This window comes from Bufo bufo, chromosome 4 (genome assembly GCF_905171765.1).
Source record: "Bufo bufo chromosome 4, aBufBuf1.1, whole genome shotgun sequence".
In the NCBI taxonomy this organism is placed as follows: Eukaryota; Metazoa; Chordata; class Amphibia; order Anura; family Bufonidae; genus Bufo; species Bufo bufo.
In genome coordinates, this window is record NC_053392.1 from 589269276 (window position 1) to 589283660 (window position 14385).

The 14385-nt window shown below is 44.3% G+C and overlaps 1 protein-coding gene across 1 annotated transcript in view; it reads right to left on the reverse strand.

Moving 5' to 3' along the window:
• Nucleotides 1-965: 965 nt before the first annotated feature.
• GPATCH2 (G-patch domain containing 2) overlaps nt 966-14385 on the reverse strand; it is a 124522-nt gene continuing 111102 nt past the window's right edge. The window contains exon 10 of the mRNA XM_040430443.1: nt 966-2568. Coding sequence (XP_040286377.1) covers nt 2399-2568 — 170 coding nt within the window. The 3' untranslated portion in view covers nt 966-2398. The remainder of the gene's footprint in view (nt 2569-14385) is intronic.

Here is a 14385-nt window from a genome sequence, read left to right on the forward strand (position 1 = left end):
TGTGTGTCAGCACAGTGTTGACTGATTCCAAGTAGCAACCAAATGAATTAGGAATACAATTCCAGATGTGAATGAGGATCAGGACAAAATAAAGGAGACGTATATGAATAGTTACGTGAAAGTAATAACCCGATGTTCCATCAGCTACAATACTGACCCCTACACTCTAAACATATTTCTTATTTGTCTTTGATTTTCTTGATCTTTTTTTTTTTTTTATCTTTGATTTGTAAAAAAATCGACAGAAGTAATACAAGATGATTGAACACAGACAGATACAATCTTAATATTAATACAAGCATTCCTTCTATAAGGTTGGCTGAAAAACCAGGAAGGGAATAGAATATATTCTGGATAAACACACACAATACCAATATAGACGCCCCATGTGAGACTTCCTTACTCCTTGTCATCCTGGCAGCCTGTACAGGTGACGGGTTCCACTTAAAGAGAAGGCATTCTGAGCATTTTCCAAACGTAATGGAATCAACAAGGAGGATTGTATCGTCCTCAGCAAGCAGAAGGATTCACAGAATACAGGCTGCAATAAACAGTGCTTGCGGTCCTCTGGTGCCACCTGCAGGAACCTGTGTTTCCTGCAGGCTTGTTATAGGGATTACTCCTGCTTGTATGGAGCGCTTTCAATTATACCTTACAGGAAAATTGTCCTGATTTGCCATTTTAAGTGACTGTAACCTGGCGCTTTCATTTAAAGCTGAGCAGGTATATACAGATGTACATTAAAAGTATATATAACGTGTGTATGTGTGTATATATATATATATATATATATATATATATACACATACACTGTATATAGTAAAAACAATATAAGGCCATTTAAAACACTGCAACAAATCAGATAACAGGATTCACTGGTCCAGCTTTCCTTGCCATGGACCAAGTCATCTGAATACTGTACATCCATTCTGTTTAACAGAACTAAACACTTTTTTTTTTTTTTTAAACTTAGCCAAAAAAAAATATACAGAAAGGAAGAGCTCTATTTACAAAGAGAATAGGACTGGGTTTGGTCGAATTTCGGGTACCAATGCTTTGGAAATTCTAAAGGAAAACTGGATAAACTGTACAAAGATATTCTGATCTGCAGTGGAAAAGAAGTCAAGCATATTCAGCATCGTTACTAGGTTCTAAGGCAGGGATGGCCAACCTGCGGGTCTTCAGCTGTTGCAAAACTATAACTCCCAGCATGCCTACAGCTATCAGCCTACAGCAGGGCATGGTGGGAGTTGTAGTTGTACAACAGCTGGAGAGCCGCAGGTTGGCCAGCCCTGTTCTAAGGTCACATTTTAAGGGCTTCTTCATAAAAGGACAACAGATTTTAAAGAACACTCCAGATAACCAGATACACTGCGATATGCTTAACGCATGGTCTGAGAGGGGGGAGCATGACACATGAAACTCTGCGTCGTGATCCTCGGCCTCAGGCCCAGGACTAAGCTTAACACCGTGTCGGAAGAGCTTCCCATTCCCACACACAAGGCTAGCTCCAGTAGTATGAGGACCATTGGGTGGCAGAGTCACAGTGGGCCCACCACCTACCGTGGCCTCAGATTTTGACAAGCATAAAGCATGCTCGCTCACATGGCATAACCTGCCACCCTGGTCACATAAAGCCCTGGCATCTATCTGCATTATACTAAGGAATTGATGCAAGAGCAAAGGGTCATCCCCTGCATACATACAAGGGTGGTCTCATGTCTTGAGCTGGACGTAGGTAATAGGTATTTATCTTTTACTTATTTAATGTCATCTTGGACTGAGTTTATGCTCCTTCCATCTAACAGGCGGTCCTTCAAGAGCATGGTCATCGCACCCGACACAAGGCCCTTCTCTTCTACAATTCCCAGGATGCTCTATTCTATGAGTCTGTACCCCCATAGGGAAACAAAAAAAAAGTAGAATAGTTCAATTAGACATATCTAAGAGAGACCAGGTCATGTATCTTCGGCCGGGGCGTAAAAGTCTCCAAAGGTGGAGAAGAATGGCTCAAAGACTAGTTATCAAAGTTTGGTTGAAAAAAAAAAAAAAGGCTTCCTCTGCTAGGTGTATATCTGAGGTGTAGGAATGTCTTCGTGTTGCTCTAATCTAGGATTTATACAGTATTAAAAATTCCTCAGGTTGAAAGTACAAGAAAAGGCAGTATAGATATGTTGGCATTGAACAATGTGAGATCCGTAATGCACAGGGTGGCAGTCACTGCTGGCAGATCGAGAGCCCGTGTTGACATTTCTTAGTCTTGAAGTTCTTCCCGTTGCAGAAAAAAAAAAAAAATACAGTTTCTTATAAAGAATATTGACTGAAGACATTATAAAATACGCTAAATTCCTTTCCAAACCCAAGACCTTAGGAGACATCTTCCAGGGATTTGATTACATCAGCTAAAACCAAGTCCGATTCCCTTTGGTCTCTGGAGGGCTCTTATAGGCTCAGAAATTCCCTTTCCATCAGGACCAAGTCCTGAGCCGGGTGTCCAACCCATACTCTGGAGCATTCGGTTTCCGATATTAGTATCTGGGATAGGCTGTGCATTTTCACCTATAAAACCTGAAAAGATAAAAAGGGATGATTAAACAAAACACTAAAAAAAATATAGAGAGTGAACATTACAAGAAGCAAAGGAGATGGAAACAAACAGACCAACCAAATGTCAATCGTAATGAAATAATAGCTTCTAACAATGATTACAATCAGAGGTGCCATTGGGCAGACTCAACGGTTAACTTTGCAAAATGGATATTCTCCACAAGTAGGAACCTCTAGTGCCACTAATAGGTAGCTACCTGTAAGTCACTGTCTGATGTTAATCTCCGGCTATGGGCCTTCTTCCATAGCTTCTGGATTAGGCAACATGAAGGTTTGTCCAAAAGTCTCATAAAAATAAAATAAAATAAAATAATAAAAAGGGGCAGACTCACCTTACCGAGCCCCTATCAACCCTTCTTACCTTCCAAAGCATCCCGGTCTTCTTCCGGTCTTTCCTTCCTGGCTCCTCTTGACACACAGGAATTGATCCCTCAGATAAATACTGGACGTACCGATGATCCACTTCAGTAAGTAATTGACTGATCGGTTATTTCCTGTGTGTCGAATGGAACCAGAAAAGAGAGACTGGCAGAGGACCGGAAAGCATTGGCACGGGGGTGGCAGTAAGTAATCAATAAGCCCAGGATGGCTTCTTGAATTATTAGGCCTTGATCACTAGACAGGCCCGATATTAATGAGATCATTGAGATGTAACCATAAGTTGTTGGGTTAGCATCTGCCCCTATTTAAAGGGCTTCAGGGAAGGCAACCCCTTTCTACATGGAAGCCAACTCTAACCCCCAGTGATCTGCCATTACTAATGGAGTAAGTTACATCTGCCAGAAATGTACCAGTAATTTTACGTGACTGCAGCAGGGGAATTGCAGTATTAGACAGTGTCCATTCGAATAACAGCCTGGGTCCAACGCATAAAGTAATAGGAACTCCACCTCTATGATGTCTTAAATGGGTTGCCTAGGATTAGATAACCATGGCTGCTTGCTTCCAGAAACTGCGCCACTCCTGTGCACAACTTGTGCGTGATAACGCTGCCCAGTTGCACTGAATTAAGTGGAGCTCTGCTGCAATACCACATAAAACGAATGGACTGATGGGGTGCAGTTTCCAGAACAAAGGGGTCATATTTGTCTAAGAAAACGAAAAAAAGGAAAAAAATGTCAAGCATGGTAATGAAAATAGAATCTTCACTAGAGTCTTGTATTTAGCTTCATGTAAAAATACATCTCCACATGGAAAGCGCTAACGTAACCAACATGTTTCGATCTAACAGATTTTACCATGACTAAGATCTGTTAGATCGAAACGCATTGGTTGCGTTACCGCTTACCATGTGGAGATGTAATTTTACATGAAGCTAAATAGAGACTGAAGATTTTATTTTCATCTCGATGCTGGACATCTTTTTCCTTTTTCTCCTGGATAGGTTACAGACTGGACCGGGTCCTTGCACGATACGGCGATATGCCGTAGTGCTGGCTTGATTCCTGATTTAGGTTATATTATTCCAAACCTGGAACCTCCTTCAATGAGACAACTCGTAATCCTTTCAATGGAGGGAGGGAAAGAGGGAAATTTGCGAGGCTCGGACTGACTTGGCACATCACTTGGAAGAGAACATTGCTGTGTCGGAAAAGAGAAGAGAAGGAGTTGTGGCACTCCACCAAGCATTGTGACCTCTTCATTCTCAAAGTTGGTCGGTGTCACAGTGGTCAGAACCCCATATTCTAAAAATGTCCCTTATCAAACGCAAGGGTGGCATATTAGCAAGTGTATGCCACCAAAGATGGTCAGGGCTTGAGGTTTTACGGAAACCCACCGGAGTGGTCCAAGGCCTCTCAGTCAATGAAATGGGCCACTGAGGACTCATGGGGTGAAAGATTATTTTATTTGCTTTCTTCTACTGAGTAGAAAAGTAGCAAGCTATTGTCTTGGATGTAAACTGAGTCCACCTTACAGAAGCACTTGTTCCTGGGCAAACACTTCCTCTACATTAGAAAACTGCTTCCTGCGCTTGCAAATTTGCCTTCTTCTCACAAGGTCTCCCTCTTTTGCTTGCTTTGTATACGACGCTTGATGCACTATGTAATAAAGCAAATAAAACACACTGAGGGTCTGTAAGCTGAATGCACGGGGTCTAGGTTTGTTAAAAATCCCTTTGAATGGCTCAAACCCGCAGAACGTCAGGGGCCTCGTTGTCTGCTTGAGAAATAGAGCTTAGTTAAAAAATGATAAATGTCTTGTAGCCCCTGTTTAAGATGGTGTTTATGACAGCATTAAAGGCTAGTTTACATGAAAATGAGAGATCATTCATTTCTGCTCAACAGCTGTCAAGACAGGTAGACTCTATTTAAGCGGCGCTCTGGCATTCTGCGCCATACCCTCGACTTTACCGGGATTGCTATGAATTAATTCAATTCCATCTGTAATCTAAAATCAGATCAAGAGGTCTAACGCTGCTAGAGGGTAAACATCTGTTTAATCATTTTTTAAGACAACAGCTTGCAAATATGCTGATTTCAAACGTTGCTTAATGCTCAAAGAGCGCTGGCTTTTTATATATGTGCCATATATGTAGTGAGGAGACTAAGGAATGGCTGCTGATCTTAACCCGGGTTAACAAGGGGGCGAGATGGGGGGTCAATCTTGCAGCCAGCACTACCTTTGTCCCATGCGTATTATCAGATTTGGATGCTTTATTCAATGTAATCTGAATACGGCGCTAATGGACACGGATATGTTATTCATTATACCGTCCATGTTTGGCAATTCGCAGCACTGCCTGTTAGTGGCTGTATTATGGTGGCATTTTGCCCATAAATGTTAGACTACTTTCACTCTTGCGGCTGCAGGGTCTGGCAGGCTATTCCGGCGGGGAAACATCCTGCCGCATCTGTGCTAACGCTAGCCCACCGTGCCGCCAGAAGTCCGCTCCGGCCACATTCACTATAATGGGGGTGGGCCGGAGGTCCAGCCGCAGCACGGCAAACATGACGAGAGGCGACCGGACAAAAACTACAACGTGCTGCGTTTTTTTTTCGGCTTGTTTGACGTGCTGCGGCCGGACCTCCATTATAGTGAATGGGGCCGGTGCGGACTTCCGGCGGCACGGTGGGCTAGCGTTAGCACGGATCCGGCAGGCTGTTCCCCCCCTGCTGCCGCAAGTGTGAAAGTAGCCTTATGGTTTCTTGACACATGGAGAGATCATACATGAGTATTACAGGAGGTCCACACGGGATGGATCTGTTGTGAATCTGATGGAAGTAGGCAACAGCAAAAATCTGCAGATCTGCAATTCCACCCTCTGGTGGAAATGTTGCAGCATAAATGTTCATGCCGTGGATTTAAAAGCTGCACCCAAGTTCAAGTCATGGGTGAATACAATGGCAGAAATCTTCTGCAGCTGCGGATTACATTTTTTTAAATCTCATGCACCTTACTGTGGAAAATCTGCAGAGAATCGACCACACGTGGAGGTACCCAAAAGGGATATTCAAGTAACAAAAATGTATCCCCTATACTCTATATTGATGGGGGTCTAAGCGCTGGAACACACACCCATAAGGACGGGGATTCTGCCCCCCTCAGTAGTCAATGGCAGTGGTCAAGCACATGCACTGATGCTCCGTTCATGGGATAGCCAGGAACAGAAAACCCCTTTTTCCATGATTGTAGGGGTCCCAGTGATCAGACCCCCAACAATCTACCACTTGTTCTAACCTGAGTACTCACTCCTTTAACGAATCTGAGATCTGTATGTTGTATCGGGATTCTACTTCTATTTTACATTCGTACCTGTATTAGCAATAGGGGAAAAAGCAGAGATGAAGATACACAGAGAACCCCTCTAAATGGAAGTGGCGGTCCCCTGAGGAGCATCATCTTTGGATATAAAGGGTAAAGATGTGCATCTTCAGATGACTAGACAAATTAGATAAAAGTTGGCTAAAGCCACCGATTTGGCTCGGTTGAATACTCTCTCCTGATATTGAGAGAAAGAATGATTGCCCATGTTGGTCTTCAACATGCCAGATAATTTGTTCTCACAGGGGATAAGACGCTGCCAGTGGAGTCTGACATGGACTTGTTCTCCTCTATCCATCGGGGGGGGGGGGGGGGGGGAGAGAGAAACAAAACAAACATGAGCTAAGCATGAATGTTTATGGTGAGGTCAGGAGGAGCCCCAGTTGGCAGACAGCTATATGAAGAGTATGGCCAACTTTCCATCTTACATTTTAGATTCCCAAAAACTGCCCCCCATCTCACTTCTCTTTCACTATAGAACAGGAGATGCCAACCTAACCTCCTCCAGTGTTATTTGTGAGCCAAGCTTGGCCTGGAATGTCTCCCGACTAGGCTTTCATTTGGCACCTTATGATTTGACCTTGACTTTTCTGATTAGGAGGTCATATAAAAAGATCTTGACCTGGGGGTCTTTCATCACAAAATAACATCCCTTTCCAGTGGGGTTGATAGGAGGTCACTGGCAGAAACTTGAGGACCTATTAAACTTTGCGGGTCAATGGTGTGGGAAACTCGATTCCTTGAGTAAGTGACATGCTCACTATTGGATTGTCTTACATGACAAAAGTCTGATCAACGTCCTACTGCTTATAGTCTCTCAATAGGTAGGGAAGTTCCAGAGCAGAATTGAGATTAAATATCTGTAGCACATTTTGGACTTTTATTCCAACATGCTGCTTTCAAATAATCTGGATTATTGAATGATTCCAAGAAAACTACATTGATCAGCTATAGCATAAAAACCACTGACAGGTGAAGTGAGTAAGGCTACCTTCACACTGGCGTTTTGGCTTTCAGTTTGTGAGATCCGTCCAGGGCTCTCACAAGCGGCCCAAAACGGATCAGTTTTGCCCTAATGCATCCTGAATGGATAAGGATCCTCTCAGAATGCATCAGTTTGCCTCCGATCAGTCACCATTCCGCTCTGGAGGTGGACACCAAAACGCTGCCTGTAGAACAAGTTGCTGAGAATGTTTCTTCTAGCCATCATAGAAAGGTGTCAGAACACAAAGTGCATCGAAAATTGCTATGTATAGAGCTGTGTAGCCACCGCCTGGTAAGAGTGCCATTGCTGACCCCTGTCCACTGCCAAAAGCTCTTATAATAGGCAAATTAGTGTCAGAAATGGGCCATAAACCAGTGGAAGAAGGTGAACTGGTTTGATAAATCACAATTTCTTCAAAAGCTGGGTGCGTGTGTCACTTCCCAGGATGCATCAGTGGAGGCATTGTGAAGCTTTGGATAATTTGCTGCTGGAAACCTTAGGTCCTGGCACCTAGGTGGATGTGACACGTACCACCTACCAAACCATACACCTTCATGGCAGTGGCCTCTTTCAGCAGGATAATACCCGGGCCACACTGCAAAAACGGTCAAGTAATGGTCTGAGGAACAAGACAAAGAGACTGTGGTGATGATTTGGCTCCAAATTCCCAAGATCTAAATCCGATCGACCATCTGTGGGAAGTGCTGGTAAACAAGTCGAATCCATGGAGCCAGCACCAGGCAACTTTCAGGATCTTATGCTAATGCCTTAGTTCGAAATACCACAGGACGCCTTCAGAAGTCTTGTAGAATCTATGGCTCGATGGGTCAGAGCTTTTTTGGTGGCACAAGGAGGGTCTACACATTATGAGGCAGGTGGTTTCTACTGATGATGAGTGCATATATAAAACTCACTGGTAAGGGTAGAGAATCTCCAAGAAGGCAGTCCAGAATTTTTTTTTTGTCTTCTGCTGTATTTCTATTTTTTAAATTTATTTTTCATTGTTACTCCCAGCTTTTACATTATACTGATGTTCTATGCTGGAGACGGATTATCTGAATTACTGGACCTAAGGGTCCTGGTCTTGAACAAATTTGTCAGTAAGGTCAATGACCATTAATACAGGAGCAGAACATGACTGGACTGCACATGCCAATATGCCTTAAAAAATAACAGATGGAGCTAAGATTTGTAATCCGGGGTTTGGCACCTAAAATGAGAGCCGACATGTGGGAGATTAGGACAATCATTTAGGCTGCAAGGAAAAAAAAAAAAAAAAAAAAAAAAAAGGAAACCATAGGCAGAGGGCACTAATGTCACATTGGCATGGATATTTTCTGCATGCTCGAGGCGATAACTGTAGCGTACAAGTCAATGTGTTTCTCATAGCTTTGTGTAAAAAGGATTCTGAAGCAGGGGGTAGACAATAAGAACCGTCATAGACACCATCAGAAAACATCCGGAACAGTGGGGCACCTCCTTTGAGGAAACTGGTGGCGTTTTCAAAAATTCTATATTTTATTTTTGTTCCAAGAACTATAAAAATTTGGGAATATTTGAAGGAAATGTGTCATCAGAAAATGACTTATTGTTTAAATCATGTTTTTAATAATTTTTGATAATGTTATTTTTAATTCTCCATGTCAATATCTACATTTAAGCGAACACCATCAAATCCTGCAGTTCTCGCACTGGCCACTAACAATAATAATAATAATAATATTAATAGGTGCCACTGCTTGGTCTGTACAGATCACTTTACTGCAGTTACCTGCTCATCTGTCACTCTAATCCTGCCTGTAATGATATCACCTCTGTGTATAGATAAGGCTCCATTCACACGTCCGCAATGTGTTTTGTGGACATACGGAGCCACGGATCCGCAAAACACGGAAAGCGGCAAGGTGCGTTCCGCATTTTGCGGACCGCACATTGACGGCACTAATAGAATATGCCTGTTCTTGTCCGCAATTGCGGACAAGAATAGGACATGTTCTATTTTTTGGCAGAAACGGAAGCACGAATGCGGAAGTGCGGATCCGCAAATGTGGATGCGGACAGCACATTCCGGCCCCATTGAAAATGAATGGGTCTGCACCCGTTCCGCAAAATTGCGGAACGGATGCGGATCCATTTTGCGGACGTGTGAATGGAGCCTAACTCAGGATCCACCATTCACAACAGGTGATTGACAAAGCGTATCTATTCTTTCCTTGTACAATGTGTCACTATCTGGTTTTAACTGGCAGAAAAAAAGAAATTTGGGTGATACATTTCCTTTAAAAGGTTTTCTCATGGGGTCCAAGATCAGGATCCTCAACAGCAATGGCGGTAAGTGGGGTTTGGCACCCTTTTAGTTCCACCCCAGTCACATATGCCCCTGGTCCAGCAGTCCATCCTCTAGACTGGGCAGACCTGCAGCACCCCAGCGATGAGACCAGTAAGCGTCAATGTCCACTCTTTCCACTGATCGAAGGACCGGAAAGAGCAGCCGCATTCTGCTGAGGGGAACGTGCAAACTGTCAACGGGGAACTTGTTCTCCTCACTTTTTCCTTCTCCTGCACTCACTCTTCTCATGGGAGGCGCTGTAAAACTTCATCGAAAAAAAACTAATGCAGAATCCACAGTTCATCCAGGACATAGTTAGAGGCCGCCACTGCAGCAGACATATGAGAAGCCACGTAGTTTGCTCGCTTCCAGCATTGCACGGAGCTCCGAGGATGGTGATTTGTTTGCGTAATTGGCTCAAGAGATGAAAATCTTGTATCAGTCTCTCTTAGCCGCTAATCTATCCAGCTGACTGCGAGCCTAATTGGCAGCTTGTTTAGTAATTTGGCTCCTAAAGTGGTTCTATTGATGTTGGATAAGCAGCCAATAGGAGGGGAGGTAATACACGCTGATTCGCTTTTACACTGGAGCCGGGATTCATTTATTTTGCAGTCTCGCCGCGGATGTATAGTAAAGTAAATACAGCTACAGGCTGCCGATATAATTATGGGACGCGAGTAAAATTGGGGGGGGAATGATCCCTGAGACAATGTGTCACACGGGCAGGCTGGGACGTCTCTAGGACATCTCAAAGTAACGAGTGAATGGAACTAAAGAGTTGCAATTAGGTAGGCCAGACGTGCGGCTTCGTAGCTCCTGGTCCTCCGTTTTTTGACGCAAGGGTTGATGCCTGGGAGTCCTCCGTTTCCGTGGCTCGGCACGCTCAGGCAGCAGCATTGCGTTGTCTGACTGAGGCCACCCCTCACGCTCGATCAATAACTGGAGCAGCCCGACATCCCGCACTACGACTGGAGTGTGAGGAGTCTGATGTAAGATAGTTACTCGCTGCTCGGCCAATCCGGAAGGTGAGTGAGTAGCTTGGATCACCACACTCTGCCAGTTGCAGGGCAGTATGTCAATCTATTGACTGACCGAGGGCGAGAGAAGCAGCAGGCGGGCCGTGCGCAGCTCAGGTTGGCAATGTGACGGGGGCTTTGAATATCACTGCCTGTCCGGAAAAAAAAAAGCCTTTAGCTTTGATTACGGCACGCATTCGCTGTGGCATTGTTTCAATAAGCTTCTGCAATGTCACAAGATTTATTTCCATCCAGTGTTGCATTAATTTTTCCCCAAGATCTTGCATTGATGATGGTAGAGTCTGACTGCTGCACAAAGCCTTCTCCAGCACATCCCAAAGATTCTGAATGGGGTTAAGGTCTGGACTCTGTGATGGCCAATCCATGTGTGACAATGATGTCTCATGCTGCCTGAACCACTCTTTCACAATTTGAGCCCAATGAATCCTGGCATTGTCATCTTGGAATATGCCCGTGCCATCAGGGAACAAAAATTCCATTGATGGAATAACCTGGTCATTCAGTATGTTCAGGTAGTCAGCTGACCTCATTCTTGGAGCACATACTGTTGCTGAACCTAGACCTGACCAACTGCAGCAACCCCAGATCATAGCACTGCCCCCACAGGCTTGTACAGTAGGCACTAGGCATGATGGGTGCATCACTTCGTCTGCCTCTCTTCTTACCCTTATGCGCCCATCACTCTGGAACAGGGTAAATCTGGACTCATCAGATTACATGACCTTCTTCCATTGCTCCAGAGTCCAATCTTTATGCTCCATAGCAAATTGAAGCCTTTTTTTCTGGTTTGCCTCACTGATTAGTGGGTTTCTTACGGCTACACAGCTGTTAAAACCCAATCCCTTGAGTTCCCTTCACATTGTGCATGTGGAAATGCTCTTACTTTCACTATTAAACATAGCCCTGAGTTATACTGTTGTTTTTCTTCGATTTGATTTCACCAAACGTTTAAGTGATCGCCGATCACGATCATTCAGGATTTTTTCCCACCACATTTCTTCCTCGAATACATGGGTCCCCACTATCCTTGTAGTTTTTAATAATACATTGGACAGTTCTTAACCCAATTTTAGTAGTTTCTGCAATCTCCTTAGATGTTTTCTCTGCTTGATGCATGCCAGTGATTTGACCCTTCTCAAACAGACTAACATCTTTTCCACGACCACGAGATGTGTCTTTCGACATGGTTGTTTAAGAAATGAGAAGTAACTCATTGCACCAGTTGGGGTTAAATAACTTTTTGCCAGCTGAAAGATAATCGCCCATGCAGTAATTATCCAATAGGAGGCTCATAACTATTTGCTTAGTTAAATCCAGGTGGCGACTTTTTTTTTTGGACAGGCAGTGTAGTTGGCACATTTATGGGGGATATGACTGTGACTGGCAATGCTAAGAGGGCTCTGACGGCGGCTGACAATGTTATGGAGGTTCTGACTGTGGTTGGTAATGTTGTGATGATTTTAAATGTTGCTGGCAATGGTGGCTGTACATGTGGCTGGCAATTTTCTGGTGGTTTTCCCTGTGCCTGGCAGTGTCATGGGAGCTCTAAATGTGTCTGGCAATGTTTTGGGCGCTATGACTAAGGCGGCCATCGTCCAGCACTCACCCTCCAACGGAGCCAACCTCTGATGATGGATGACATAAGGGTGTTCTATACGACGATGGATATTACATAAGGGTGTTCTATACGACGATGGATATTACATAAGGGTGTTCTATACGACGATGGATATTACATAAGGGTGTTCTATACGACGATGGATATTACATAAGGGTGTTCTATACGATGATGGATATTACATAAGAGTGTTCTATACGACGATGGATATTACATAAGGGTGTTCTATACGACGATGGATATTACATAAGTGTTCTATACGACGATGGATATTACATAAGGGTGTTCTATACGACGATGGATATTACATAAGGGTGTTCTATACGACGATGGATATTACATAAGGGTGTTCTATACGATGATGGATATTACATAAGGGTGTTCTATACGACGATGGATATTACATAAGGGTGTTCTATACGACGATGGATATTACATAAGGGTTCTATACGATGATGGATATTACATAAGGGTGTTCTATACGATATTTACATTGTAGTATCCTCCTTTTCGGGGTTATCAGAAGTGGCCACTCTAGTTGCAACCAAGGGCAGAAGTGATGAAAATTGACCCACAAGGGATTGTTTTATCCCCCCCCCCCCCCCCCCCCCCCCCTCTCTCTTGGAACGGTTTCCGCATCGCTCTACATTTCACCCTTACAGTCCCCCACTGCGCCAGTGATGTCACGGGACCTGTGGAGAATGTGACTTTGACTCAAGGCTGAAACTATAAATTTAGAAATCAATAAGCGGCTCTATCAATATTCATTTTACTTTTTCAATAGAAAATACAGAGGTGAAAGAGCAGTAAATAAGCGCCAGAGCTGAAATAAATTGGGTGTTCTTGTCACAATTAATAAATGTTTATCCAATAACATAGACCGACTCCTCCGATAGAAACGCGCAAGCCCGGCTCTGCTCAGTAATTGGGTTTGTAAATATTTATCACAAATACATGCCGGTTACAAGCGCTGGGCCCGATACAGCGTCCTGTAAAAGGAACAGGGACTATACGTTACGATCTTCTGTGATTAACCCTACGATAACCAGGTGGAATTCGGACGAAGAACTTTTTCACAGCAAAAAGTACACCCTGAGCACATGACGCATGAGCAGGGTTCCCGAAATTTTTGACTACGGGAAATCTTTCTAGTAACAGAAACATAACAATATGTGAATCTTGTCCAGGATTTTTTTTTTAAGTGTCCTCCTTCCCCAGTGGGCTCAGTGAATACAGCTGTACTTACCTGTGGCTGGCAGTTGTTGTCACCTGACTTCCCATCCCCCACATGTAAACTTCCTGCACAGATGGGGTCACATGCGCCAATGACTGGCATCAGCGCTGGCTTGCCCCCAAGCGACAGGTAACCTTACAGCAATGAGCTGCTTAGGAACACATCACTGCTGAGACCAGTCATTGGCTGCAGCGCTGCACGTGATCACGTCTGTGCAGGAGGTTTACATGCAGCAACCAGAAGTCCGATGAAGATACCATGGGAACCATGGAGCCTTAAAGCAGTGACGGGAAGCAGGGAAGTATAGGTCTATTCGAAGAGTTCACAGGGGAGGACATTAAAAAAAACATTCCAAAACACGCCCCTTTGGGCTTGGTTGACATTCTCCTGGCCGCTCTAAGCCACTACAGCCTCCTCCTAGCGGGTACTCTGCCTGGTTTCAGTGTGTGCCCAAGGACTACACCTCGCTGCACAGTCCATGGAACACACTTCACTGTACAGTGCACACCCTGGGTGTAGACCTCCATGCACAATGCACCTCAGGGAGTACTCCTTGATGCACTGTGCACCCCGTGGTGTACACCTCACTGTACAGTGCATGCCCAATATGTGCCAAGGAAGTACACCCTGCTGCACAGTCTATGCTCGCTGCACGCCCCAGGAATACACCTTGCTGCACAGTCCTTGCCAAGGAAGTAAAACTCATTGCACAGTGTGTGCCCCGCCATTGCACATCCACGAGGCTGATAGCAACATAGAGCAGCGAAGGAGATGGCAATCAAGCCTCGATGGACGGATGTGGACAGCATGACT